The 26,861-nt window shown below is 42.0% G+C and overlaps 2 protein-coding genes across 5 annotated transcripts; one reads left to right on the top strand and one right to left on the bottom strand.

Moving 5' to 3' along the window:
• Nucleotides 1-681: 681 nt before the first annotated feature.
• LOC136939789 (cytochrome P450 2K1-like) lies at nucleotides 682-17,577 on the bottom strand. Of its 4 annotated transcripts, XM_067232222.1 has the most exons (25): nucleotides 17,370-17,577; nucleotides 16,569-16,731; nucleotides 16,338-16,487; nucleotides 16,080-16,240; nucleotides 15,819-15,998; nucleotides 15,553-15,694; nucleotides 15,269-15,453; nucleotides 14,989-15,137; nucleotides 11,921-12,074; nucleotides 8,621-8,783; nucleotides 8,394-8,543; nucleotides 8,136-8,296; nucleotides 7,861-8,040; nucleotides 7,595-7,736; nucleotides 7,311-7,495; nucleotides 7,052-7,203; nucleotides 5,123-5,285; nucleotides 2,785-2,947; nucleotides 2,565-2,714; nucleotides 2,306-2,466; nucleotides 2,031-2,210; nucleotides 1,668-1,809; nucleotides 1,384-1,568; nucleotides 1,142-1,283; nucleotides 682-1,060 (listed from the first exon to the last, which is right to left on the bottom strand). In XM_067232222.1, the coding sequence occupies exons 1-25, from the start codon at nucleotides 17,568-17,570 to the stop codon at nucleotides 873-875; spliced, it is 4,092 nt and encodes a 1,363-aa protein (XP_067088323.1). In that variant the 5' UTR covers nucleotides 17,571-17,577; the 3' UTR covers nucleotides 682-872. The 4 variants fall into 4 exon arrangements, with proteins under 4 accessions (XP_067088323.1, XP_067088321.1, XP_067088320.1 ...); XM_067232220.1 differs by lacking the exons at nucleotides 7,052-7,203; nucleotides 7,311-7,495; nucleotides 7,595-7,736; ... (11 more) ...; nucleotides 16,569-16,731; nucleotides 17,370-17,577 and adding an exon at nucleotides 5,549-5,604 and having other exon boundaries at nucleotides 5,123-5,225; XM_067232219.1 differs by lacking the exons at nucleotides 682-1,060; nucleotides 1,142-1,283; nucleotides 1,384-1,568; ... (12 more) ...; nucleotides 16,569-16,731; nucleotides 17,370-17,577 and adding an exon at nucleotides 6,488-6,960 and having other exon boundaries at nucleotides 7,062-7,203; nucleotides 11,921-12,141.
• A 2,898-nt stretch (nucleotides 17,578-20,475) lies between these two features.
• Nucleotides 20,476-26,499, top strand: LOC136941299 (cytochrome P450 2K1-like). The gene is made up of 9 exons (XM_067233773.1): nucleotides 20,476-20,725; nucleotides 23,736-23,898; nucleotides 23,982-24,131; nucleotides 24,212-24,372; nucleotides 24,457-24,636; nucleotides 25,384-25,525; nucleotides 25,620-25,804; nucleotides 25,892-26,033; nucleotides 26,135-26,499. The coding sequence occupies exons 1-9, from the start codon at nucleotides 20,525-20,527 to the stop codon at nucleotides 26,320-26,322; spliced, it is 1,512 nt and encodes a 503-aa protein (XP_067089874.1). The 5' UTR covers nucleotides 20,476-20,524; the 3' UTR covers nucleotides 26,323-26,499.
• The last annotated feature ends 362 nt before the right edge of the window (nucleotides 26,500-26,861 follow it).

Below are 26,861 nucleotides of genomic sequence, written 5' to 3'. Positions count from 1 at the left end.
GTATGTTTGGTCAATGTTAAAACATATTCTCAAACATTTTGAGAAAAATCAAGTTGAATTCATGTTGATGAAAATACCATAGGAATACATTGGAATCTGAACGTTCTATTGAGAAAAAAGTTGGTTTTTCCCTTGTAACTTTTCAGCATGTCGGCACCACATGGACACTTCCTGAAAAGCTACATTAGGTCAGAGCCATATACAAAGAGTAAATATAAGTAAATAAAGCAAGTAAATTTATCTTCCACTTGCCCTACAAAAAAAATCCACTTAAGAGGCATCTTTATTATTAGGCCTACACTACATGGTATTATGCTCGCTGCTGGTATGTATAATTTAATTACATTTATAGATTGTGTGCTGTTCATTTTTCATTGGCTGCTGTAGCCTACTGAACAATCAATATTATTTTGCAATGGACATAGTTTTACATATATAACTAGCTGTGGTTGAGTTAATAGGAGGAGGGGTGGGAGGGGCCCATGATGCGTTCATGCCCAGGGGCCCAGAATTTGCAGAGCCCTGCTTAGAAGTTTGAGTTCATACTAGGACACTACAGAATACTTCACAGTGAGCAGAAGTTGAACCACACTTCAGGTACATATACAAATTATAAATATGTTATGGACGCAAAATGTATTTTGAAAAAATGAACTTTATTAAAACATTTAAGATGCAATTAGCAGGATTTATTTCTTGGGCGTTACTATTAATAAAAACGATACTTATGAAAACAACCACAGCAGCATTAAATCCAATGGATGTCTTATGTATTCCTACAGAAATATTCCATAGCAGGCTAATGTATAATTTTCAGTTTCTATCAACTTATTTCAGCAGTGATGCCTAGGTCATAGTCTCTCTCTCTCTCCTCAGACCCGGCTGACAGCACACAGCTGGTGGGGTGAGGGAACGAGTGTGAAGCCCACAGCTGGAGTGAGGTCCAGATCATCCTCTGTTACTCCAGGTGGAGGAGAGAAACGAAAGCGTTGGAGGAGAGAGGTGAAGAAGAGAAAGAGCTCCATCCTGGCCAGACCCTCCCCAGGACACGCCCTGCGACCTGAGAGAAAGAGACCAAAATATTGTCACAGGCAGAAATTAAAATAATTATGTTGATAACCATGCTATTGCGATTATATACCTGCAGAGAAGGGCATGAAGGCATCCCTCTTGACAAACTTTCCATTGTCATCCAGGAAGTGGGCGGGGTTAAAGGTGTGGGGGCTCTCCCATTCGCTCTCATCCTGCAGGACTGATGTCAGTAGAGGAATCACAGAGGTCCCCTGTACACCAGTGAGAAATCAACATCATTTTATTATTTTTTTGGGGGGGGGAAGCTGTGGTCATATGCAATTTTCCCTTTAAAACAGCCAGCAATGTGACCTTCTTGATGAAGTATCCCTGGAAGGTGACATCTCTGCTGGTGATGTGAGGGATGGACATGGGTACAATGTTGGCCAGTCTCTGGGTCTCATGGATGACAGCATCAGTGTAGGGAAGGTTCTTCCTGTCCTCTACCAAGACCTGACGACTTCCTATCACATTGCTGATCTCCTTCTGAACTTGGTCTGAGGAGAAAGAGGGGGGGAACAAACCATTCTCTAATGTTTCATGTTCATCAAAATCTAGTCTGCCATCATACTGAAGTGTGTTTGTATGTCCCTTACCTTGTATGTGAGGATACTTGGCCATTAGCAGGAGTCCCCAGCGTAACGTAGTTCCTGTGGTGTCGGTCCCAGCAGCAAACAGGTTGGCCACAGAATATACCATGTTATCATCATGGTATAAAGAAGCCACGCTCCCGGATTCCTAACACACAAGATTTTTTTTAAATGCTTAAGAAATACAGTTATGATAAAGGGACTGCATTTTATACAGCGCTTCCGTACCTACGCGGTACTCGAGAGCTTTATGACCCTCTCCACCCCGAGCCACAGCCGCAAAAATATTTTTTATATACAGTGTATATATAAATTATTATACAATGATACAGGCCTTGATGATTTCAAGCCTATTACTGGAAAGGTTACCTCCAGGTTTTGCCGTCTGGCCAGGAAAGAGTCCACAAAGCCTCGACACATCTGAGGGTTCAGAGTCTCCTTCAGACTTCCGATTAAGTCCTTGATCTCTTCTGTATCGATGTTAGTAAGCTTCATTATACGTCTTTGGTTCCAGACAAAAGGACCCATCCAGGGAAATGTGTTGTATAACTGAAACCCCATTCAAAAAGGTGTAAACATTCTGGACTGTACTGTGTAGATTTGTAAACACTTATCATAACATTTTTTAAATAAAGTCTGCAAACCTGGATTGTTGGAGATCCTAATAGACATACAATTTCAGTAGCTCTGTCCACCATTGCTTTGAACTTTGGGTCACTGTAGTCAAACCTGTCGCCAAATACAATGGCGGAGATGATATTGGAGACAGCATAATTCACCGGCTGGTTTGTGTCAAATGCTTTGCCTGTTACAGCCAACACAAGATGAATTACAGTCATGACAAGAGCTACACCAAAGGTACTTTCATTTGAGCAAAATTGTCATTTGACACAACAGCCCTACCTTCATGTTTCTCAAACACTTCAATCAGGTTGCCACACTCCTCTATGATCTTCTCCTCACTCATCTTCTTGCCCATCCCCAAGTTTTTGAGGGTAGTGAAAGCAAAGCGCCTCATCTCTTTCCAAGAATCTCCATTAGAAAACAAGATCCCTGTGGAGATTACACGTTTTACTAACTTGTAATAATCAATGTACAGAGCATTCAGTTACCCTCATTTTACCATGTCCATTGTTTAAGTCCTGAAATATAGGGGTGATGTCCCTGTCTCCAAACTCCTCCGCATGGTTGACCAGAGCCTCCTTGACTGTCTTGTATCCGGCCAGGACCACTACTTTCTGTGGCCCAAAATGGATCTTAAATACTGATCCATATTTCTTGGAGAGCTAGAGAAGTCAAGAAAGTGTATTTTACAGTTTATGAAGGGTCTAAATGACTGCTGTTCACATGATTATGCACTTCTTCAAGGATACTGATCAGTAATTATTGAACAGATAATCTTTTCATTTCAGTGAATTATAATGATGTTAGCCTATTGAACTGTGATTGCACATAATGCATTACTTGTCATAACCTATACCACGAACACATTTATAATCACATAGCTGACTATGTACCTACAATTATTTTACTGTAGGTATGGCTATAGGTATTGTTGTATTAACCTACTGCTTGTTCATGTACCGTTTAGCTACATCGTAGTTACCCTCAACTTTAATGGTGAACATTTAATTGGGTGTGCTCAAGCCTTCGGCGAGAGCACAACCTTTGTTCTCTCACATATATATTTATTATTTATTTTCGCCCCCCTAAGGATCAGTCAATATTTGGACTACATACACAACGGCGGTGTCAAAAGGTTCGTCTTGGTAGCGATTGCGGTGGTTGTATTTTTATTTACGTTCCGTTGCATGGTTTAAGTAGAAATTGCGTTTTTGTGGTGAAAAGTGAAGCTAACGGTGGCTAATTTGCTAGCCACAGTCACTGACGTTACTAACGTCACTACGTCACTAACGTCACGAAAACACGCGACTACCTGTAGCAGAACATTCGTTTCACATCTGTTAACTTGGGGGATAGCTAGGCTAACTATAGCTTTACTGCAAGGCAGCTGCAGGAACGCCACAAGCAAAGAGGCCAGGGTGATAACTATTTACTCATTTTACTTTGTGATGTGAAACACAATTATGAAATGTAATGTACAATATTAGCTGATATTATTAAGGAAGTAGGCCCACATCTACTTTTGGAAACGGTAGTCTACTATTTCACTGAAGCATTAGCATCATGACATTAGCCTCTGTTGCCCGGGCAACACATACTACAGTGGTCTATGATGCATCTGTTTTCAATCTTTAAAATAAACATTCCTCACAAATACATTTTCGTTGTAGGATTTATTATGACATTACATTACAAGTAAACGATTTGTGGGTGAAATTATCATTACCTGTGGTTTCAAACCAGTGTTGCTCACTGCAATGCTGTAGCCTACGTGAGACACTACAAAAACATCTACACAGCTGTAGGAAGTCAAACGGCGACAGAACATGTTCGGCACTCCCCTTACTTAATCAAAAGTCTATCTAACTACTAACCTGAACTTCATTGCCACAGCCTAAAAGTTGCCAATCTGTTCATGAAAATAATTAATTTCAGCCTAAACCGTACAACGGAACGTTAAATCCAATTCAACCAACGCAATCGCTACCAAGACGAACACAGCAGTAGTCTACTGTACTAGTACTGTACCGTAGTAGTACAATTTACCGGTGCAGCTTCTCCACACAGGGCTATATCGCATTTTGCGTTGTTACTGACAATGATCGCTACCAGTGAGCTTTTTATGAATGAGCGATTTTCCTCTAAATAAATGTCAAGCTTATTTACGTTTTGGGGGGCATATTTTCAGTTAGCAGATGGGACTGTCTGAATCGCGATTCCATCTTCTACTGCCGGGTAACGTCGTAGAATAATCTTCAAAGGGGGTTATTTATTAATGAATGAATGCAATGAGTAGGCTACATGCCTGAAAATATCACGAGAAGGGAAAAACCTAAAATGACGTTTAAGTCATAGAGATTAGGTCCATTTTTACACCGGTCTGCCAAATTTATTCGTTTTGATTCAACGATGAGGCTGCCTCTTGCAGGGGAAATGAGAAGACATCTATTTCATTCTACACTTCACTCGTATTTTCAGTTGTAAATGAGCAGCAAAAAAAAAATGCCGTTAAATCTATTTAATCTTAATAAATAATAAGTATGCATTTTCATATAAAATATACATAAATCAGTTGTAAAAATGTCATTCAAAAACGGACCCCTGTGCAACCGACGCAAGCAAGCACACCCTACAATTTCCCCAGAAATTGTACCCTCTCTAGTTAACTTTAATATGAAGTGGTGCTAAATGTTTTTCCTGTTACAGGAAAAATAGTGTGTTTAACCTTACCTACAAAATATTTAACATTAACACAATGCACTCTTTTCACTGCAGTATGCATCAAATTGAATACCTAAAATGTTACAACTGGTATTAAGCCAAATGGTTAGATTTACCTCACAGAGTGTCTGGTATGGCCTCTTGAGATCCAGCATCAGCAAGTTCCCCAGCAGAGGTAGTGGTCTGGGTCCTGGAGGATCCTTCCCCTGCTCCTGGGAGCTGCAGGAGAGGAGGTAGAGGAGCAGCAGAAACACCACAGTCCCCAGCAGAGTCACCAAGCTGGGAGTCTGGAGAACAACACTATCCAACACAGACATGGTCCACCACACTAAACACTGAAACCTTACACCTGACACTCACTAATGGTTTAACAAACAGAACGTTACATCTGAGCAGTCAGATCCATTTATAACCAGTAGCACCAGTTAAAGGAGTTGGTGCTGTTTTTGTTGGTTTCATCAATAAATTAACACACTGCCACACCTGTAGATAATAAACTGGTTTTACAACATGTTTTAGAAGTGCTTAGAATTTCATTTTACCTTTATTCTCCAGAGCACATCGTCAGTGTCTCAATTAAAGGAAAACTTGCTTTTTAATCCTATACTGATATGTGTTTAGAGTGTTATATTGTGATGAGAACGAGCCTCGGGACTCATCATCAATCAAATGGAATGAGCATGGGCCCACCCAATTGAATGAATTGAATGCAGGTGGGCTTGATTGTTTTGGGGGAAATGACTATAAGACTGGCAGACTCCACAGATGGAGATCTGATTGTTGCAGCTTGGCGCTATACTGGGAAGGTTGGCTTATCGTTCGCAGTTACTCGGACTTCCGGGGACAAAGAAGGTTGGAAAGGAGTTTAAGATGTCCGTGCATTTGTAGGGGTGGTGTGTGGACAGTCCACATTTATCCTCCAAATTTATTTTGGAACATTGTCATCTCATCTGTATGTGTCTCATGTTGGAGAGCTGAGAAGAGTCATTTGTCTTTCCATTATGATGTCAATATGGTTGTCAAGTTCTATCTCCGACAATACTGGTCCACTTGACAACACCCAGGAAGAGACATAGAGAGACGTGAGGCTCAACTCGGCTTTAGTGCTTTTTATTAACTCCAGCAGATTAAGCAGGTTGAAAACCTTAAAGAAACAGATTCTAAGCATTCAAAATAATAATTACAACTAAATCATTCTACAACACAAATACGGGCTTGCAACTAAAATATAGGCAACTGACTACATGGTTCCAAGCTAAGCTACTCACCAGTGGCATCTCAGTGGTCTTCCATGCATCGTTTGTGCATGGGAGCTACACACCTGTTTATCAAGCCCAATCAATGCAGTGGAAGCCACAGGTGAAATTTACCTAGTGCGCCCTCTGGTGTACAGACTATTCAATAGAAAAAAAATAGTAGAAACGGATAGAAAAACGGGGGTGAGGCAAGAGGTTAATGAAAAGAAATTATGTATATTTCAGTGTAGTCATTTCTTTTTATTAATAATTTGTATATATACAAAGCTGTCTGACAATATACCTAAACCAGCCACTGTTAAAGTTAGATACCATACTGATTGTCTTGTTGGAATAAATAGTACAACATTACTAGCCAAGATGCTTTATGAACAAACTTGCTTTTGTAGTCCACAAACCATAATGTTGAGTATTGCCTATTTCTCAATATTCCTGAAATGAGTGTAACTACATCAAAAGGTGGTGCAGTAGAAGGATAAATGGTGTGTCTCTGAGACGGTCTCTCTCTCCTCAGACCCGGCTGACAGCACACAGCTGGTGGGGTGAGGGGTTGAGGGTGAAGCCCACAGCTGGAGTGAGGTCCAGATCATCCTCTGTTACTCCAGGTGGAGGAGAGAAACGAAAGTGTTGGAGGAGAGAGGTGAAGAAGAGGAAGAGCTCCATCCTGGCCAGACCTTCCCCAGGACACGCCCTGCTACCTGAGAGAGGAATAGAGAAATGGACCAAAAATATTTCAATCACACCAGACATTATAAAAATAGTTATGTTGATAACTATGTTAAAGATGACAATGATATACCCGCAGAGAAGGGAAGGAAGGCATTCCTTTTGACACATTTTCCTTTGTCATCCAGGAAGTGGGCGGGGTTAAAGGTGTGGGGGCTCTCCCATTCGCTCTCATCCTGCAGAACTGACGTCAGTAGAGGAATCACAGAGGTCCCCTGCACACCAGAGTGAGAAAGGGGCAATGATCAATAGCTTGTTCATGTTTTTTTTTTCAGATTCTATTTTTGTTGAGGAGTCACTTCAAACCAGCTAGTTATCTGACCTTCTTGATGAAGTATCCCTGGAAGGTGACATTTCTGCTGGTGACGTGAGGGATGGACATGGGTACAATGTTGGCCAGTCTCTGGGTCTCATGGATGACAGCATCAGTGTAGGGAAGGTTCTTCCTGTCCTCTACCAAGATCTGACGACTTCCTATCATCCTGCTGATCTCCTCTTGAACCTGGTCTGAGGAGAAAGAGTGGGGGAACAAACCATCCTCTAATGTTTCATGTTCATCAAAATCTAGTCAGCCATCATACTGAAGTGTGTTTGTATGTCCCTTACCTTGTATGTGAGGATACTTGGCCATGAGCAGGAGTGTCCAACGTAACGTAGTTCCTGTGGTGTCGGTCCCAGCAGCAAACAGGTTGGCCACAGAATATACCATGTTATCATCATGGTACAAAGAAGCCATGCTCCCGGATTCCTAACACAAAATGCACAAAAGGATTTGGGAGAAACACTTAAGAAATCCAGTTATGATGATCAAGCCCTTGACTGTGATTTCAAAAGTTTGATTTCTGGCCTATTACTTAAAAGGTTGTACCTACCTCCAGGTTCTGCTGTCTGGCCAGGAAACAGTCCACAAAGCCTCGGCACATCTGGGGGTTCAGGGTCTCCTTCAGACCTTTGATTAACTCTTTAATATCTTCTACGGTGATGTCAATAAGCTTCTTTATGCGTCTCCAATTCCAGAGCCAAGGACCCATCCAGGGAAACGTGTTGTATAACTGAATCCCCATTCAAAAAAGTGTTTGTTTTGCACTGTATTGAGTTGTCCACATTTTTTAATACAACCGTTTAAAATCAATTCTGCAAAAAATACCTGGATTGATGGAGATCCTGTCAGATATGTAACCTCATTCGCTCCTTCCACCATTAATTTGAACTTTGGGTCACTGTAGTCAAATCTGTTCCCATATACAATGGCGGAGATGATATTGGAGACGGCATAATTCAGCGGCTTGGTTGTGTCAAAAGCTTTGCCTGTTACAGCCAACACAAGATGAATTACAGTAATGTCAAGAGCTACACCAAAAGTATTTTCATTTGAGCTGTTGTCATCTGACACACACTATCCTACCCTCATATTTCTCAAACACTTCAATCAGGTTGCCGCACTCCTCTATGATCTTCTCCTCACTCATCTTCTTGCCCATCCCAAAGTCTCGGAGGGTAGTGAGAGCAAAGCGCCTCATCTCTTTCCAGGAGTCTCCATTAGCAAACACAATCCCTGTGGAGATTTGAGACATTTAGTAACTTGTATGGAGAATAATGGAATGAATGAGCATTCTGTTTCTTTCAGTTTACCATGTCCTTTGCTGAAGTCCTGAAATATAGGGGTGATGTCTCTATCTCCAAACTCCTCAGCGTGGTTGACCAGAGCCTGCTTGACTGTCTTGTATCCTGCCAGGACCACAACCTTCTTTGGTCCAAAATAAACCTTGAATACTGATCCATATTTCTTGGAGAGCTAGAGAAGGCCACACAGTGTATTTAACAGTATATGAAGGGTCTAAATAACTGTCACATGATTATGAACCTCTTCCGAAGATTGATCAGTCATTATATATAATGTCTTTACTCTGAATCATAATAATGTTGGCCTATTTGGATAATGATCACGCATAGAAAATTCCTACTGGTTGTAGGAACTTCTTTACATAATCATATCTTCATACTGGACTGTAATTGTACATTTTCTATTCCTATCCTGTATTTAATAGTGTTACACTACAACTATCTGTATATCTACTTATTTTACTGGTTACTTTAGTCACGGTTATGGACTTGTTTCGGCCACTAGAGGTCCCCAATTGTTTTTTTTTCAGGGTCTCATGGTCGACTGCGGCGCCACAACACACATGATCAACGACGCCAGAAAGTTCAAAACAGTTGACAAGAGCTTCAGACCCGAGAACCACATGATCGAGCTTGCCTACCGAACCAAGGTGAGCGGGATGGCGAAGATGAGGGGAGACGCCGAAGTCTACTTGCTGGACAGCGAGGGACGACGGGTGAGAACCAGGCTCGGGCGGGCACTCTACGTCCCATCGTTTCCACAAAACATCTTTTCGGTCAAAGCAGCGACAGCCAACGGAGCAGAGATCCACTTCAAAGACGAAAATAATTGGCTAATCCACAAGACATTTAGCTCTGAATGCTACGTATATAAGCAAAATAAGAAGAATCTGGATTCTAGATGCGAAAAAGGGATTTTTGTAGGCAATGATAAATATTGTCCAGCATATAAAGTGTATTATCCTGAATCAGGAAAGGCCCTGAAACATAAGCTGGTGAAATACATCACCAAAGGTAGCGCAGGTAGCCAGACTCAAACAGATGGTGACATGGGTGTAGACATTGAGAGTTATAAAGATACACGATCAAAGATAGTCAACCAGGGTCAGGGACAGGCTAAAGAGAGTAGAGTCCAGTGTTGAGGAGACTGCTGAGGCAGGTCCGACCCAGACATATAGTACTCAGAGTGAACAGGGAGAAAGGAGGTATCCTACGAGACAGAAAATGGCTCCAGAATACTTAAAAGAGTACCAGTGTAAAGCTGAGTATAATAATGACGAAAGTGAAAATGTAGATTACTTCTACAGAGTGGCTTATGATGTACCTAAAACATTTAGAGAGGCTATGGACTCTAAGAACCAACAAATGTGGACTGACGCGATGAAAGAGGAGATGAACTCTTTGACAGCAAATGAGACTTTCACTCTGACCCCGCTGCCAAGAGGCAAACGAGCAGTGGGAGGTCGCTGGGTATATACAGTGAAAGAGAGCCTCTCTCTGGACACTTGTAAAGCCAGATATGTCGCAAAAGGATATGGTCAAGTAGAAGGGATTGACTATAAAGAGACCTTTTCACCGACAGCCAACATGACCTCTGTCCGAGGTGGCTGTACAGGAGGATTTTACCCTACACCAAATGGATGTGAAGACTGCTTACCTCCATGCTCCAATGGACTGTGAGGTATATATGGAACAACAGGAAGGTTTTGAGATCAAGTCAAAAACAGAAGGACACTTAGTGTGTACACTCAATAAGTCATTGTATGGTTTAAAACAGTCCGGGTGTAACTGGAACATGTTACTGTATGATCACCTTACAGAGAATGGTTTTGTACAAAATGATGCTGATCATTGTGTCTACATCAGAGAATCTGAGAACGAGAAGGTGACTGTTAGTATGGGTAGATGACTTAATCATAGCGGCGAGTAACACCACCTTACTCAGTGATGTAAAAGAAATGTTGAAGAGAAGGTTTAAGATTAAAGATATGGGTCCACTTAAATACTTCCTGGGTATCGACTTTAGACAGAGTGAGGGAGAGATCAAAATGACTCAAAAGAGACACATGCCGAGATCCACCCCATGTGAGCAAAAGTTTAACTTTGACAGCGAGGGTGAAGTTATTGACTCAACAGGATATAGAGAGATAGTAGGTAGCTTGATATACATTATGACATGTACTTGACCTGACCTTATCTGGGTAGTTTAACTATCACAATACCTAGCAGAACCAAAGAAAAAACATTGGGCTACAGTAAAACACCTACTGAGGTACTTAAAGGGTACTATAGATCAAGAACTACACTATCCACCTGTGAAGCTGAGTATATGGCACTAGCAGCCACGACTCAAGAGAGTATGTACCTTGTACAACTACTTAAAAGAATAGATAGTAATCAGCATTTACCAGTCAAGATATATGAGGACAACCAGGGTGCAATAGCTTTATTTAAGAACCCAGTATGCAGACAGAGAAGCAAACACATAAATATAAAGTATTACTTCGTACGGTCTACACACGCAGAAGGGAAAATATCTATAGAGTACTGCCCTACTGAAAACATGGTAGCTGATGTCCTTACCAAGCCAGTGACAAAGGCTACGTTTGAGAAGTTCAAGGGATATTTGTTTGGAGAGTAATGTGAACTGGCAAATGTTTTTGAAGTTTTTAGAACGGCCAGTATGCCAGATGTTTTATTTTGGAGTTATGTATTTTGGGGTTTTGTTTACCACTATAGAGAGTTATAAACATGTCTTTGGGTGGGAGTGTTAAGCATATCTGATGATATATATGTAGCAAAGCCATGTTAAATAGCCTACGCAGTGACGTCATATTGGAACGCGTGTGCCTGCGTGCACTAGGATGCTGTTGAGAGCATGCACAGAATAAACGGTCAATGTGAGTTCCTAGACCAAAAAGACGATGGCCGTCTGTCATTTTTCTCCCGTGAATATTATTTAAGGTGCTAGCTAACTCATTTGGTGGCTGTTAACAACGATAGACTGCTGCAGAAATGTCTAACGCTACAAGCTTTATGTCTAGCAGCGCCCCTGAGCCATAGCCTCTGATTCCTGACAAATTTAGGCCATGTTCTGTGTGTCAGGAGTTAGTAGGCGTCAGGCACCATTAACTTAACAGTTACGGACAGCAGGGAAGTTGGCCAACACTTACATTAATGTTACATGTTTACAAATGTTGAACTTTACCTACAAAATATTGAACTTTAATACAATGCACTCTTTTCACTGCAGTATCAAATTGAACACTTAAATGTTAGAACGTGTATAAGGCAAATAGTTAGTGTTACCTCACAGAGTGTCTGGTGTGGCCTTTTGAGATCCAGCATCAGCAAGTTCCCCAGCAGAGGTAGTGGTCTGGGTCCTGGAGGATCCTTCCCCTGTTCCTGGGAGCTGTAGGAGAGGAGGTAGAGGAGCAGCAGAAACACCACAGTCCCCAGCAGAGTCACCAAGCTGGGAGACTGGAGAACAACACTATCCAACACAGACATGGTCCACCACACACTAAACACTGAACCCTTACACCTGACACTCACTAATAGTTTAACACAACTATAAATCTGAGCAGCCAGATACATTTATAAACTGTAGCAACAGAAGGGGTGGAGCTGTATTTGTTAGTTTCATCAACAACTTGGCAAACTGCCACACCTGTAGTTAATGACTTGGTTCACAGTGTGTTTTTATACATTTGAAACAGTGACTCAGAAGAGCTTAGAAAGTAATTTGACTTTTATTCTCCATGTTACACCTTATTCGAGTGAAAGGAAAACGTGCTTTTCAGCCCTATACTGAGATGTGTAAAGAGTGTTCTATTTAGGTTCATGGCTGGGGTTTGCTTGGGTTATTTCTGAATGTCTAAATAGTCCCATTTTATTATCACATTTGATCATAATCAGTCATATTTGGTATGGCCATTTGTGTTTCTTTTAATTGTATGAATTTTGGCTGTTTTATTTTAATATAATTAACCCTTTGATACACAAGCTATGCTTACCCCCTTTAATGCACAACATGGGTCTAAAATGTCCCTTGAGCAACATGACCATGAAAAAATTTGGAACTTGGCATCTCCCTTCATTTGGATGTCTTTGTGACTCGTATGTTCGGTTTGTTCTGGTGAAGAGTCCCCACAATGTTCAGGTCTACCACATATGGGACCCTCACATCGCAAATCCAGAATTTTCTAATTCCACATTTTGCAGGCTTGCTGGCCGGGCATGTATGGCACACACTGCTCATCTCTGGTGACAAAGTTACTGGGAATGAACTGTCTTCTGCAATTAGCCAGGAAACAGTCACACACATACCTGAATGCTGCTATGAGATGTTTTTCTTGTTACAAAGCCCTGTTCCTCTTGTCATCAAAAGTCAAGCTGGTGATATCATCTCTTTAGCCCCATGGTGGCTTTATACATTGAATTTTGCAATTGGATCCAAAAAAGCCACATCTAGGCTCTTGTCCTCCCCTGCAAGGAGGGTCAAACTGATAGAGGCCATGAATTCCTGTTTGATACTTCTCCACTCTTTCCCTTTTGCTGTTGCAGCTCTTCGTCTCAAAGTTGTTGCATTTCAGGACCTCATCAATGATGTCACTTGTGAACATCTCCCAGCCTAAAAGCAGCTGTGTTGAGTTGTGAAATGTGTGACAGGTGAATAGTTATCCACAGTAAATATGTTCCAAGTTGCAAAAATTTACTAATATCAAAAATTCCTATAAAACTCCATAGGAATACATATGGGTCATTTTTTACCCATGTCTGTAAACTGAAGGTAGTAACACAAAAACAATGGTTGTTTATAAATTAAGAAAAGAAAGAAGAAAAATAAGTATTTGTGGCAATAAATAACTAGATATATAATGAATACTTGGAATATTAAATTATGAAATTAGATGATTTCTAAAGATATGGCAAAGACACACTCAGCCATACATGAAATATCATAGTAAATGAATGCGGGTCATTTTAGACCCATGTTGTGCATTAGAGGGGTAGTGTTACAAACAATATTTATATTCCAAAAGTAAGAAAGAAAAAATGAAAATAAGGTCTTGTGATGACCAAAAAGAAGTTAATTGAGGAATACCTGGAATACTGAATGATTAAATATATTTTTTGCGAAGATATAGAAAATGTTAACTCTCCCGGGTCACTTTAGACCCATGTTGTGTATCAAAGGGTTACAAAAATATCAAATAAGGAATGCTTTATAAAAAAAGTGTATAAACATACATAATGGAAACAAATGACGTATATTTCATTGTAGTCATTTCTTTTTATTAATAATTTGTATATATAAAGCTGTCTGACAATATACCTAAACCAGCCACTATTAAAAGTTAGATGCCATACTGATTGTCTTGTTGGAATAAATAGCACAACAGTACTAGGCAAGATGCTTTATGAACAAACTTGCTTTTGTAGTCCACAAACCATAATGTTGAGTATTGCCTATTTCTCAATATTCCTGAAATGAGTGTAACTACATCAAAAAGGTGGTGCAGTAGAAGGATGAATGGTGTGTCTCTGAGACTGTCTTGTAGGGGGTTAAATATTGTCCAAACAACCAAAACGAATTCCCCTATGGTTTAAAGGAAGATGGGAAACTGAATAGTTTATTAGCATGAACCAAATCATGCCAATACCAATAGAATTCCAGGTATTTGACTCTATGGGTTAAATCAGAGCAAGAATGGTCAAAGTACGGTTAAATGAAATACGCATTTAATAACATTGCAAATGAATGAAATCAATTACAAGGCAAACATGTTACAATATGAAAGCTTTAAATCTTACCTACTCTACCATGATCATTGTAAATCAGAGAGAAAGCAAGAGGTGAGCAAGGAGTAGGACAGTAGGACAAGGGAGAACTGAGGAGAAAGGCTCAGGAGATGAAGAATCCACAGAACAATGCATTACAATTCCCTTTATACACAAGGACAACCAATCAGTCCACATCTTGAATGGGGTGTGAGGGCCATCAAGTTGAGACCGTCCAGAAACTCCAGACTTTAGCATATGAGAGGTGGGGGCAGGTTTGACACCCAGCCTTACAGTCTCTCTCTCTCTCCTCAGACCCGGCTGACAGCACACAGCTGGTGGGGTGAGGGGTTGAGGGTGAAGCCCACAGCTGGAGTGAGGTCCAGATCATCCTCTGTTACCCCGGGTGGAGGAGAGAAACGAAAGTGTTGGAGGAGAGAGGTGAAGAAGAGGAAGAGCTCCATCCTGGCCAGACCTTCCCCAGGACACGCCCTGCTACCTGAGAGAGGAATAGAGAAATAGACCAAAAATATTTCAATCACATCAGACATTATCAAAATAGTTAAGTTGATAACCATATTGAACATGATAATGATATACCTGCAGAGAAGGGAAGGAAGGCATTCCTTTTGACACATTTTCCCTTGTCATCCAGGAAGTGGGCGGGGTTAAAGGTGTGGGGGCTCTCCCATTCGCTCTCATCCTGCAGGACTGACGTCAGTAGAGGAATCACAGAGGTCCCCTGTATACCACAGTGAGAAAGGGGCAATGATCAGTAGCGTGTTTACATTATAGCTGCGGTTCCTACAAGCAGTTTTATTTTCAGATTCTATTTTTGTTGAGGAGTCACTTCAAACCAGCCAGTCATCTGACCTTCTTGATGAAGTATCCCTGGAAGGTGACATCTCTGCTGGTGACGTGAGGGATGGACATGGGTACAATGTTGGCCAGTCTCTGGGTCTCATGGATGACAGCATCAGTGTAGGGAAGGTTCTTCCTGTCCTCTACCAAGACCTGGCGACTTCCTATCATCCTGCTGATCTCCTCCTGAACTTGGTCTGAGGAGAAAGAGTGGGGGAACAAACCATCCTCTAATGTTTCATGTTCATCAAAATCCAGTCTGCCATCATACTGAAGTGTGTTTGTATGTCCTTTACCTTGTATGTGAGGATACTTGGCCATGAGCAGGAGTGTCCAACGTAACGTAGTTCCTGTGGTGTCGGTCCCAGCAGCAAACAGGTTGGCCACAGAATATACCATGTTATCATCATGGTAAAAAGAAGCCACACTCCCGGATTCCTAACACAAAATTCACAAAAGGATTTTGGAGAAACACTTAAGAAATCCAGTTATGATGATCAAGCCCTTGACTGTGATTTCAAAAGTTTGATTTCTGGCTTATTTCTTAAAAGGTTGTACCTACCTCCAGATTCTGCTGTCTGGCCAGGAAACAGTCCACAAAGCCTCGGCACATCTGGGGGTTCAGGGTCTCCTTCAGACCTTTGATTAACTCTTTAATATCTTCAAGGGTGATGTCAACAAGATTCCTTATGCGTCTCCAATTCCAGAGCCAAGGACCCATCCAGGGAAACGTGTTGTATAACTGAATCCCCATTCAATAAAGGGTGTTGATTTGTCCACACTTTTCAATACAACCGTTTAAAATCAAGTCTGCAAACAATACCTGGATTGATGGAGATCCTGTCAGACATGTAGCCTCATTAGCTCTGTCCACCATTGCTTTGAACTTTGGGTCACTGTAGTCAAACCTGTTCCCATACACAATGGCAGAGATGATATTGGAGGCAGCATAATTCAGCGGCTTGGTTGTGTCAAACGCTTTGCCTGTTACAGCCAACACAATATTAATTACAGTAATGTCAAGAGCTACACCAAAAGTATTTTCATTTGAGCTGTTGTCATCTGAAACACACTATCCTACCCTCATATTTCTCAAACACTTCAATCAGGTTTCCACACTCCTCTATGATCTTCTCCTCACTCATCTTCTTGCCCATCCCAAAGTCTCGGAGGGTAGTGAGAGCAAAGCGCCTCATCTCTTTCCAGGAGTCTCCATTTGCAAACACAATCCCTGTGGAGATTTGAGACATTTAGTAACTTGTATGGAGAAGAATGTAATCAATGTACAGAGCGTTCTGTTTCCTTCAGTTACCATGTCCTTTGTTGAAGTCCTGAAATATAGGGATTATTTCTCTTTCTCCAAACTCCTCAGCATGATTGACCAGTGCCTGCTTGACTGTCTTGTATCCTGCCAGGACCACAACCTTCTTTGGTCCAAAATAAACCTTGAATACTGATCCATATTTCTTGGAGAGCTAGAGAAGGCCACACAGTATATTTTACAGTATATGAAGGGTCTAAATGATTGCATGTCACATGATTATGCACTTCTTCCAAACACTGATCAGTCATTATATATAATGTCTTTACTCTGTGAATTAAAATAATGTTGGACAATGATCACGCATATCAAATTCCTACTGGTTGTAGGAACGTCTTTACATAATCTTCATCATGGATTGTAATTGTACACTTTCTTTTCATATCCTTTATTTAAAAGTGTTACACTACAACTATCTGTATAAATCTCCTTATTGTACTGGTTAATTTAGTCAGGGTTATGGACTTGTTTTGGCCACTAGAGGTCCCCAATTGTTAGTTTTTTTCATGTTCTTTTTCATGTCATGTTACTTGTTAGCTCAAATACTCACACCATAGCCATAGCCTCTGATTCCATGTTCTGTGTGTCAGGAGTTAGTACGCTTCGGGCACTATTAACTTAACAGTGACAGACAGCAGTAGGGAAGTTGGCCAACACTTCACATTAATGTTGCATGTTTAACCTTACCTACAAAATATTTAACCTTAACACAATACACTCTTTTCACTGCAGTATGTATCAAATTGATCACTTAAATGTTACAACGTGTATAAGCCAAATAGTTAGTGTTACCTCACAGAGTGTCTGGTGTGGCCTCTTGAGATCCAGCATCAGCAAGTTCCCCAGCAGAGGTAGTGGTCTGGGTCCAGGAGGATCCTTCCCCTGTTCCTGGGAGCTGGAGGAGAGGAGGTAGAGGAGCAGCAGAAACACCACAGTCCCCAGTAGAGTCACCAAGCTGGGAGTCTGGAGAACAACACTATCCAACACAGACATGGTCCACCACACACTAAACACTGAACCCCTTAAACCTGACACTCACTAATGCTTTCACAAAGCTGAGCAGCCAGAGCCATTTATAACCAATAGCAACAGTCGGGGGTGGAGCTGTATTTGTTCCTTTCTTCAACAACTTGGTACACTGCCACGCTTGTAGATAATTGATTCAGAAGGTGTTTTTAAACCTTTGACACAGTGACTCAGAAGAGCGTTTTTTTGTTGTTGCTTGGGTTACTTCTGAATGTCTAAATTGTCACATTTTATCATCACGTTTGATCATAATCAGTCATATGTAGATATGGCCATTTGTGTTTCTTTTAGATGTGTGAATTTCAGCTGTTCTTCAAGTCTTGGCTTTAAAAATCCAGAATATATATAGTTTAAGACATACACAAAACAGAAATGTATGTCATTTCTTCTGTTCTATGTATACCAATTGTATATCTTAGTTTAATGTGAATTCAATGATAATGAATGTTGTGATGTGAATTCATTCTGGATTGCCATCTTAAGAGACAACGGATAAAACAACGCTCTGAATCAGAAAACAAACAAAAATCTAGAGGTGATGGTAATATTACTTGTGCTATGAACATTGCATCCATCTTCTCAAACTGGGATTATGAGCATGCCCAATCATTTCCTCAAACTGTAAATCCAGTAATCTGTGTGTGTGTGTGTTTTACTTAATGTATTTGTGACTCAACTATTTTGAGAACCAGGCATTGTATGAAGCTGCCAATCCACTGGTGTATTAAATCAATAGTCAGGGGGGGGCGAGGGAGCCATTCTCCTGGGAGAGTCAGTGATCATCTCACATCTCATGCTGATAGGCTTTTTGTCTTAATGATGTTATCCCGGTGCCACTGGTGATCCTCCATAGTGGACTCTCTTGAAAGAGGATTGTTCGTCTGAATGGAGAGTACAGCTCCTGTACTGAGTGGGTTGCAAAAGTAGCCAATGCAGTTGCATGACTACATTTGTGCTTTCCACAGGGACACACGCAGAAGAGAGAGAGAAGACTTTCCTCACCTACACTTGGTACGACCTTTCCCTCATACTTGCCCAAACAACCCCACTATGATTACCTGCATGCAATGCAATGTTCCACATGCCCAGATGTGTTGTGATGCTTACCCCTTTGTATGATGAAAGAAAAGTCTGACAAAGCCCAGACAAAAACACTACTGCCAGGGATGGGCAGAGCCACATCTCCCCATCTCTGAGCTTGTTTTCAATGAACACTCCATACCCACACTATCATATAGGTCAGAAAAGCCTCCAAGTGCACATCGAGCAGACTAACACAGTCTACAGACGGGTTCCAGCGGGTCTCTGGTGGATATTGTGCTGTTGTCCTTGAAGAAGCAGTCTTTTTTTTCTTTCAGGACTGCAGAATTCCTGTAGAGGGCAGCAGAGAGAGCATCCCCAGCCTGATCAGGCAGCGTGTGGACAAGGTCCTCAAATGACCCTTGAAAGAAAAGTGACTGTGACTCTAACCCCCAAACTAAATTGATCGCAATTGATCTCCAGTGTGATCCTCCGGGAGAAGTATGTACCACTGAGAGAAACAGTTCACAGTTGCCGCAGAGTAGCTTGGTGTACTGCTTGGCTCCACTTCCGTGTGAGCAAACCTGGTGTGACCTGGTGTATACAGTCTCTAGTCCCATTCTCTCAAGATTATACAGGTGTAAACACATTTTTGCAATCGGCATAATGACAGTTTCTAAATGATACAAGCTACATAGTTCATAGACACAATGATAAGAAGGCCTACAAAATGTTTCTCCCTTACATTAAGTCTGGTAATACAAGGACAAGGTGGTCTGTCTGAGAACTGCCAATGGAACACTTGTGGTTTCCTATATTTCTGCTTTTGGGACTTAAGAGTTATGTTCCCAAGATCTGCAGTTCTGCTTTGTAGATATGGACATGTACTAGTCACGTCCACACAAACTGTTGCAACAGGATAAATATAAAACAATCTTAATACATTTTAGAATCAGCCAAAACAAAATAATAAGAGTAATATAGTATTTATTGGTTAGAAAATGTTATCATTGTTAATTGATCAGGGGTTAATGATAGACCTCTTCATATTCAAGACCAAACGTGTCCCTGTGATGGCTCATATATTCCTGTTAGTCCATGTCATTAATATCATTTCTATATGTTTGAAATAGTGCTCTGAGGACAAATCAATGTTGTCACCATTTCGTACTTTAAAACTGTCTACACATGACTGACCATTGTTGTCACTGATGAGATTATTTGATTGCACCAAGGAAACAATTTGATTGTGTCTAAAGAACGGTGACTTTGGTTCATCTTTTTGAGAAATGTAAAATGTCATCAGTCCTTTGTCCCTACAAGAAGGTGTATAAAACCTTGTTGACTACATTGTTCTTGTATCTTTGAATGACACATCTAGAGCCTGTAGAAGGCATGTCCTCCATGTCTGCAGACATTAAAAGCTATTTGACAAAAATCTATTTGTTGTTTCAGCCTAGTGCTTATCTCGCAAATCAATTGAAATAACATGCTGTGACTAAGTTGCCAGAACTTCCACCTAAGCCAAAATTCACATTTCAGAAATACAAATTGCCATATATATGTAGGACTGATTGTGATCAAATGTGTTAGACTAGACAATATGACTAAAAAGCAGGTTTCCCTTTCACTGAGACACACAATGCTTTGGACAATTAAGGTAAAGGAAATATGAACTGCATGCTTCCCTGTGTCCTAGTAACAGAGGTATAAAATACGTGACGAATCAGCTTGTTTTCTAAAGGCGTGGCAAAATCTTGTTACTGATAAACTTGACAGATTCAGCCATAACTCCACCCCCGACTGTTGCTACTGGCTATAAACGGCTCTGGCTGCTCAGGTTTGTGAAAGCACTAGTGAGTGTCAGGTGTAAGGGTTCAGTGTTTAGTGTGCGGTGGACCATGTCTGTGTTGGATAGTGTTGTTCTCCAGACTCCCAGCTTGGTGACTCTGCTGGGGACTGTGGTGTTTCTGCTGCTCCTCTACCTCCTCTCCTGCAGCTCCCAGGAACAGGGGAAGGATCCTCCAGGACCCAGACCACTACCTCTGCTGGGGAACTTGCTGATGCTGGATCTTAGCAGGCCCTACAATGGACTCTTTGAGGTAATTTGACATTTAATTCTATTGTATGTAAAATATTGTATTCATTTGGAACATAATGAAATGTAAGGAAGCCAAGGTCCTATACACTCACCGTCCACTTTATTAGGTACACCTGTTCAATTGCTTGTTAACACAAATAGCTAATCAGTCAAGCACATGGCAGCAACTCAATACATTTAGGCATGTAGACAGGGTCAAGACAACTTGCTTAAGTTCAAACCGAGTATCAGAATGGGGAAGAAAGGGGATTTAAGTGACCTTGAAGGTGGCATGGTTGTTGTTACCAGATGGACTAGTCTGAGTATTTCAGAAACTGCTGATCTACTGGGATTTTCATGAACAACCATTTCTAGGGTTTAAAAGAATGGTCCGAAAAAGAAAAAACATCCAGTGAGAGGCAGTTGTGTGGACGAAAATGTATTGTTGATGTCAGAGGAGAATGGGCAGACTGATTCGAGATGATAGAAAGGCAACAGTAACTCAAATAACCACTCGTTACAACCAAGGTACATTTACGTTCATTCATTTAGACGCTTTTATCCCAAGCAACTTACAAGAAAGAGCTTTACAAAAAGTGCATAGGTCAATGATCATAAACAACGAGATAGCCCCAAAAACATTGCGGGTAGCCAAAACATGAAGCATACATTTTGAAAAGCAAATAAGTGCCAATGGGTATAACCAGAAGAGCATAGTAGTAGTTGAACAAATTACAATTAAACAACATGATCCTCGAAAGTGCTAGAGTGTACCTGGAAGAAAGCAAGCAACAATAATATAATTCACAGTGAGGACAAGTAGTTAAATCCGTTACAACTAACCAACAAGTGCATTAAGTCCCTCAATAAGTGTAATTGTGTTCCTGGAGGAAATAAAAATCATTTGATCCAACAAATGTTTCTTAAGTACCGTCTTACAAGCATCTTTAGCCTTTTCTTGAAGGTGGGGAGACGGTCAGTGTCTCTGATGGAGGTGGGGAGATGATTCCACCATTGGGGTGCCAGACAGGAGAAGAGCTTGGGTTGGAAGTGGACGCTTTTGAGGTGGGACCATCAGACGGTTGTCAGAAGAAGACCGTAGGTGGCGGGTGGGGGAGTAAGGCTGGACGATAGACTGGATGTAGTCAGGTGCAGTCCCGTTCACCGCTCGGAAGGTCAATACCAGGGTCTTGAATCTGATGCGGGCCGTGATGGGTAGCCAGTGGTGGGAGATGAAGAGCTGGGTAACATGGGAGCGTCTGGGTAGGTTGAAGATCAGGCGGGCTGCTGCGTTCTGAATCCTCTGGAGAGGGCCGGTTGCGCATGCTGGGAGACCGGCGAGAAGCGAGTTGTAGTAGTCCAACTTGGTGAGGACAAGTGCTTGGAATAGCAGCTGGGTGGAATGCTCAGACAGGTATCTCCTGATCTTTCGGATGTTGTAGAGGGTGAATGGTATGGGATGGTAACCCCGAGGTTCCTGGCAGAGGATGAAGGGGTCAACGTCGAAGATTCCAGAGTATTGAGAGATCGTGGGAGATGGAGGGTTTGGCCAGGATGATAAGTTCTGTCTTGGCGAAGTTCAGCTGGAGGTGGTGCTTCGTCATCCAGGCGGAGATGTCAGTGAGGCAGGCCTCGATTCTAGCTGAGATCCCCGGATCAGTTGGGGGGAACGACAGGTACAGCTGTGTCGTCAGCGTAGCAGTGGTAGGAGAAGCCATGGGAGGTGATGGATCGGTCCAAGTGAGGTGGTGTACAGAGAGAAGAGGAGGGGTCCAAGGACAGAGCCCTGTGGGACACCAGTGGAGAGCTGGCGGGGTCCTGACACTTTACCTCTCCAGGAGAACTGGTAGGATCTCCATGACGGATAGGATGAGATCCACTGAAGTGCAGTGCCAGAGATGCCCATCTCGAAGTCTAGCGAGCAGGATCTGGTGGTTGACCATGTCAAATGCTGCAGAATGCAGAATACCGTCTGTGAATGCACAACACGTCGAACCTTGAAGCAGATGGGCTACAACAGCAGAAGACCACACCGGGTGCCACTCCTCTCAGCTAAGAACAGGAAACTGAGGCTACAATTCACACAGGCTCACCAAAATTGGACAATAGAAGACCGGAAAAACGTTGCATGGTCTGATGAGTCTTGATTTCAGCTGCGACATTTAGATGGTAAGGTCAGAGTAAACAACACGAAAACATGGATCCATCCTGCCTTGTATCAATGGTTCAGGCTTGTGGTGATGGTGCAATGGTGTGGGGGATATTTTATTGGCACACTTGGGGCCCCTTAGTACCAATTGAGCATTGTTTAAACGCATCAGCCTACCTGAGTATTGTTGCTGACCATGTCCATCCCTTTATGACCACAGTGTACAAATCTTCTGATGGCTACTTCCAGCAGGATAATGCACCATGTCTCAAATCATCTCAAACTGGTTTCTTGAACATGACAATGATCCTCCACTCCAATGGTCTCCACAGTCACGAGATCTCAATCAAATAGAACACCTTTTGGGAGGAGGTGGAACGGGAGATTCGCATCATGGATGCGCAGCCGACAAATCTGCAGCAACTGCGTGCTATCATGTCAATATGGACCAAATCTCTGAGGAATGTTTCCAACACCTTGTTGAAAGTATGCCACGAAGAATTAAGGCAGTTCTGAAGACACAAAAGGGGCCGACCCGGTACTACGGAGGTGTACCTAATAAAGTGTCCAGTGAGGTGTATGGCATGTGTAGCCACACCACAAATGTAGCAACCAGAATAGTCTGCAGCATTAGCCAATCAGGTTTCGTATCCCTCTATTTTCTCTTTTAACATATTGCAAACCCTCAAATGTGGCTGCTTCTGTATTTAAATAAATGGTGCCAGAGACCTAGCCAACTCAAACAATCAGACACACTTAACATGGCTTAAGTCAACAAATCCAGACATGATGTAAAGGATTTTTTTTTTAAACCCACTGTAAACAGAAACTAATTTGTGATTTAGCTGAGGTGAACATAATAACATGGTCTGATCTTTTGTAGCTCTCCAAGAAATATGGATCCGTGTTCACAGTCCATTTAGGACCCAAGAAGGTTGTGGTCCTGGCAGGATATAAGACAGTCAAGCAGGCTCTGGTCAACCATGCTGAGGAGTTTGAAGATAGAGACATCATTCCTATATTCCAAGACTTAACCAAAGGACATGGTAAACCAAAGAAAACCAAATTATATGTTGATTTATTAAATAATTATTTACAAGTGACTAAATCTGAATTAATGTCACCACAGGAATCATGTTTGCTAACGGAGACTCATGGAGAGAGATGAGAGGCTTTGCTCTCACTACCCTCAGACACTTTGGCATGGGCAAGAAGATGAGTGAGGAGAAGATCATAGAGGAGTGTGGCAACCTGATTGAAGTGTTTGAGAAACATGAGGGTAGGGATGAGAAATTGCCTTTCATTGAACATAGCAATATGTTAAAAGAGAGAATTTTAAGACTGATCTATTTGTTACAGGTAAAGCATTTGACACAACCTGGCCCTTGCACCATGCTGTCTCCAATATCATGGCAGTCATCTTGAATGGCAACAGGTTTGAATACACTGACCCCCAGTTCAAGGGCTTGGTGGACAGAACCTATGAGACCTACAGTCTACTGGGCACTCCATCAATCCAGGTAATGTCTGCAGACCATTGTTATTAGTATAAGTATATACAGTATGGTCAGAATACTTGGATCCTAATTTGTATGGGGATTCAGTTATACAACACATTTCCCTGGACGGGTTCCTGGCTGGGAAACTGGAGACGAATAATGAAGCTTGCTGACATCAACAAGGAAGTGATTAAAGAAGTAATCAGTGGTCAGAAGGAGACTCTGAACCCTCAGATGTGCCGAGGCTTTGTGGACTCTTTCCTGACCAGACAGCAGAACCTGGAGGTAGGTTAACATGATTATGCATAAAAGCGTTATGGTTTTATTTTACCAGGCAGTGCTGGAGAGTTTAATCAGATATGGGATGTCATCCTGGTATGGCAACCTCACTGCAAAACTGAAAACTAAACTCGCTTGTCTGGTGCACATGGCCATGAAGGTCATTGGAAAAAGCAGCTACCAGACCTTGCAGTCTATTTATGAACAATCTGTTCTTAGTCAAGCCCAGAGAATAGCAAGGGACCCTTCTCACATTCTCCATTCAGAGTATGACCTCCTACCCTCAGGGAGGCGATATAGAGTCCCTTACTGCAAACTCAACCGTTTTAAGAACTCATTTGTTCCAACTTCCATAAGATTTATCAATGCTGCTTGAGGATGAAATCTATGTAATAATTTTTATAGTGCCTTTATTACGGTGATCTTTTAGCATTTATTATTATGAGGTGTATGTATGTGTTATGTTATGGGATATGTGCAATACTGTTATGTAACTGTTGATAATGTTTGGCTGAGGATGTATTGTTTGTTGTTATTATGACTGTCAAGGCATTTATGACGCACCACAGAGACCAAGACAAATTTCCCTGGGCGGGAAAATAAAGTTCATCGTATTCGTATGATGCCCACCACATTTTGATAGTATTGATGTTTATGTCCAACAAAAATGTCCGGTGGCTCCAGAGCATCATCATAATTGGACTTCTTTCAAAGTGTTTCTGAAAATAATCCTTTGTGTATTTTGTGCGTTAGGAATCTGGGAGCGTGGCTTCTTTCTACCATGATGATAACATTGTGAGTTCTGTGGCCAACCTTTTTGCTGCTGGAACAATCAACACAGGAACTATGTTACGCTGGGGACTCCTGCTCATGGCCAAGTATCCTCATATACAAGGTAAGGGACATTACACTTCAGTATGATGGCTGACTGGATTTTGATGAACATGACACATTAGAGGATGGTTTGTTCCCCCACTCTTTCTCCTCAGACCAAGTTCAGAAGGAGATCAGCAATGTGATAGGAAGTCGTCAGGTCTTGGTAGAGGACAGGAAGAACCTTCCCTACACTGATGCTGTCATCCATGAGACCCAGAGACTGGCCAACATTGTACCCATGTCCCTCCCTCACGTCACCAGCAGAGATGTCACCTTCCAGGGATACTTCATCAAGAAGGTCAGATAACTGTCTATCTTGAAGTGTACTCTGAGTCTGAAAATAACAAGCTACTGATCATTGCCCCTTTCTCACTCTGGTATACAGGGGACCTCTGTGATTCCTCTACTGACATCAGTCCTGCAGGATGAGAGCGAATGGGAGAGCCCCCACATCTTCAACCCCGCCCACTTCCTGGATGATCAGGGAAAGTTTGTCAAGAGGGATGCCTTCATTCCCTTCTCTGCAGGTATATAATTTTCATATTCAACATGGTTATAAGTGTAACCATTTTCAGAATGTCTGGTGTGATTGAAATATTTTTGGTCCATTTCTCCATTCCTCTCTCAGGTCGCAGGGCGTGTCCTGGGGAAGGTCTGGCCAGGATGGAGCTCTTCCTCTTCTTCACCTCTCTCCTCCAACACTTTCGTTTCTCTCCTCCACCCGGGGTAACAGAGGATGATCTGGACCTCACTCCAGCTGTGGGCTTAATCCTCAACCCCTCACCCCACCAGCTGTGTGCTGTCAGACAACTCTAAATATTGAGATGAACATGTAGACAACCATTTGAAAACCTCAGTAAACATGGACAATATGTCTGTAATGCTCCAATTCCTGAAGGGGCATCTATAGTATGTTTTACTTTTAACCATGCTGTCATTGTTGCTTTAACATCAACTTCATGCGAATTGTGTCATAAGGAATAAAAATGTATTTTGTAGACCGGCAATTTTTTATTTTCTATTGTAGGAATCCAGGGGGGGGGGGGGTTACTAGGCAGACTGACAGGAGGGTAGGCAGGCAGAGTGATCCTATGTAGAGGTGGTCATCCTGGAGAGACAGGGGACACACGGTGAGTACAAACACGATGAATGAGAGACCACCATTGTAGATGAGACAACGATCTGGCGAGGAGTGGCCGGAAAACAAGGGTTGAAACACTGCCAGGTGATGAGCTAATGGACCGCAGGTGGGGAGATTGGAGACAAGCAGGAGTGTAGGTGGAGCTGGGAGCCAGGGAAGAAAGGGAGAGAGACAAAGATGCCCACAACACAATCATAGGGAGACAGGGCAAACC

The sequence above is a fragment of the Osmerus mordax genome, chromosome 3 (genome assembly GCF_038355195.1).
Source record: "Osmerus mordax isolate fOsmMor3 chromosome 3, fOsmMor3.pri, whole genome shotgun sequence".
Classification (NCBI taxonomy): domain Eukaryota; kingdom Metazoa; phylum Chordata; class Actinopteri; order Osmeriformes; family Osmeridae; genus Osmerus; species Osmerus mordax.
This window is presented reverse-complemented; position numbering and strand designations above follow the sequence as displayed.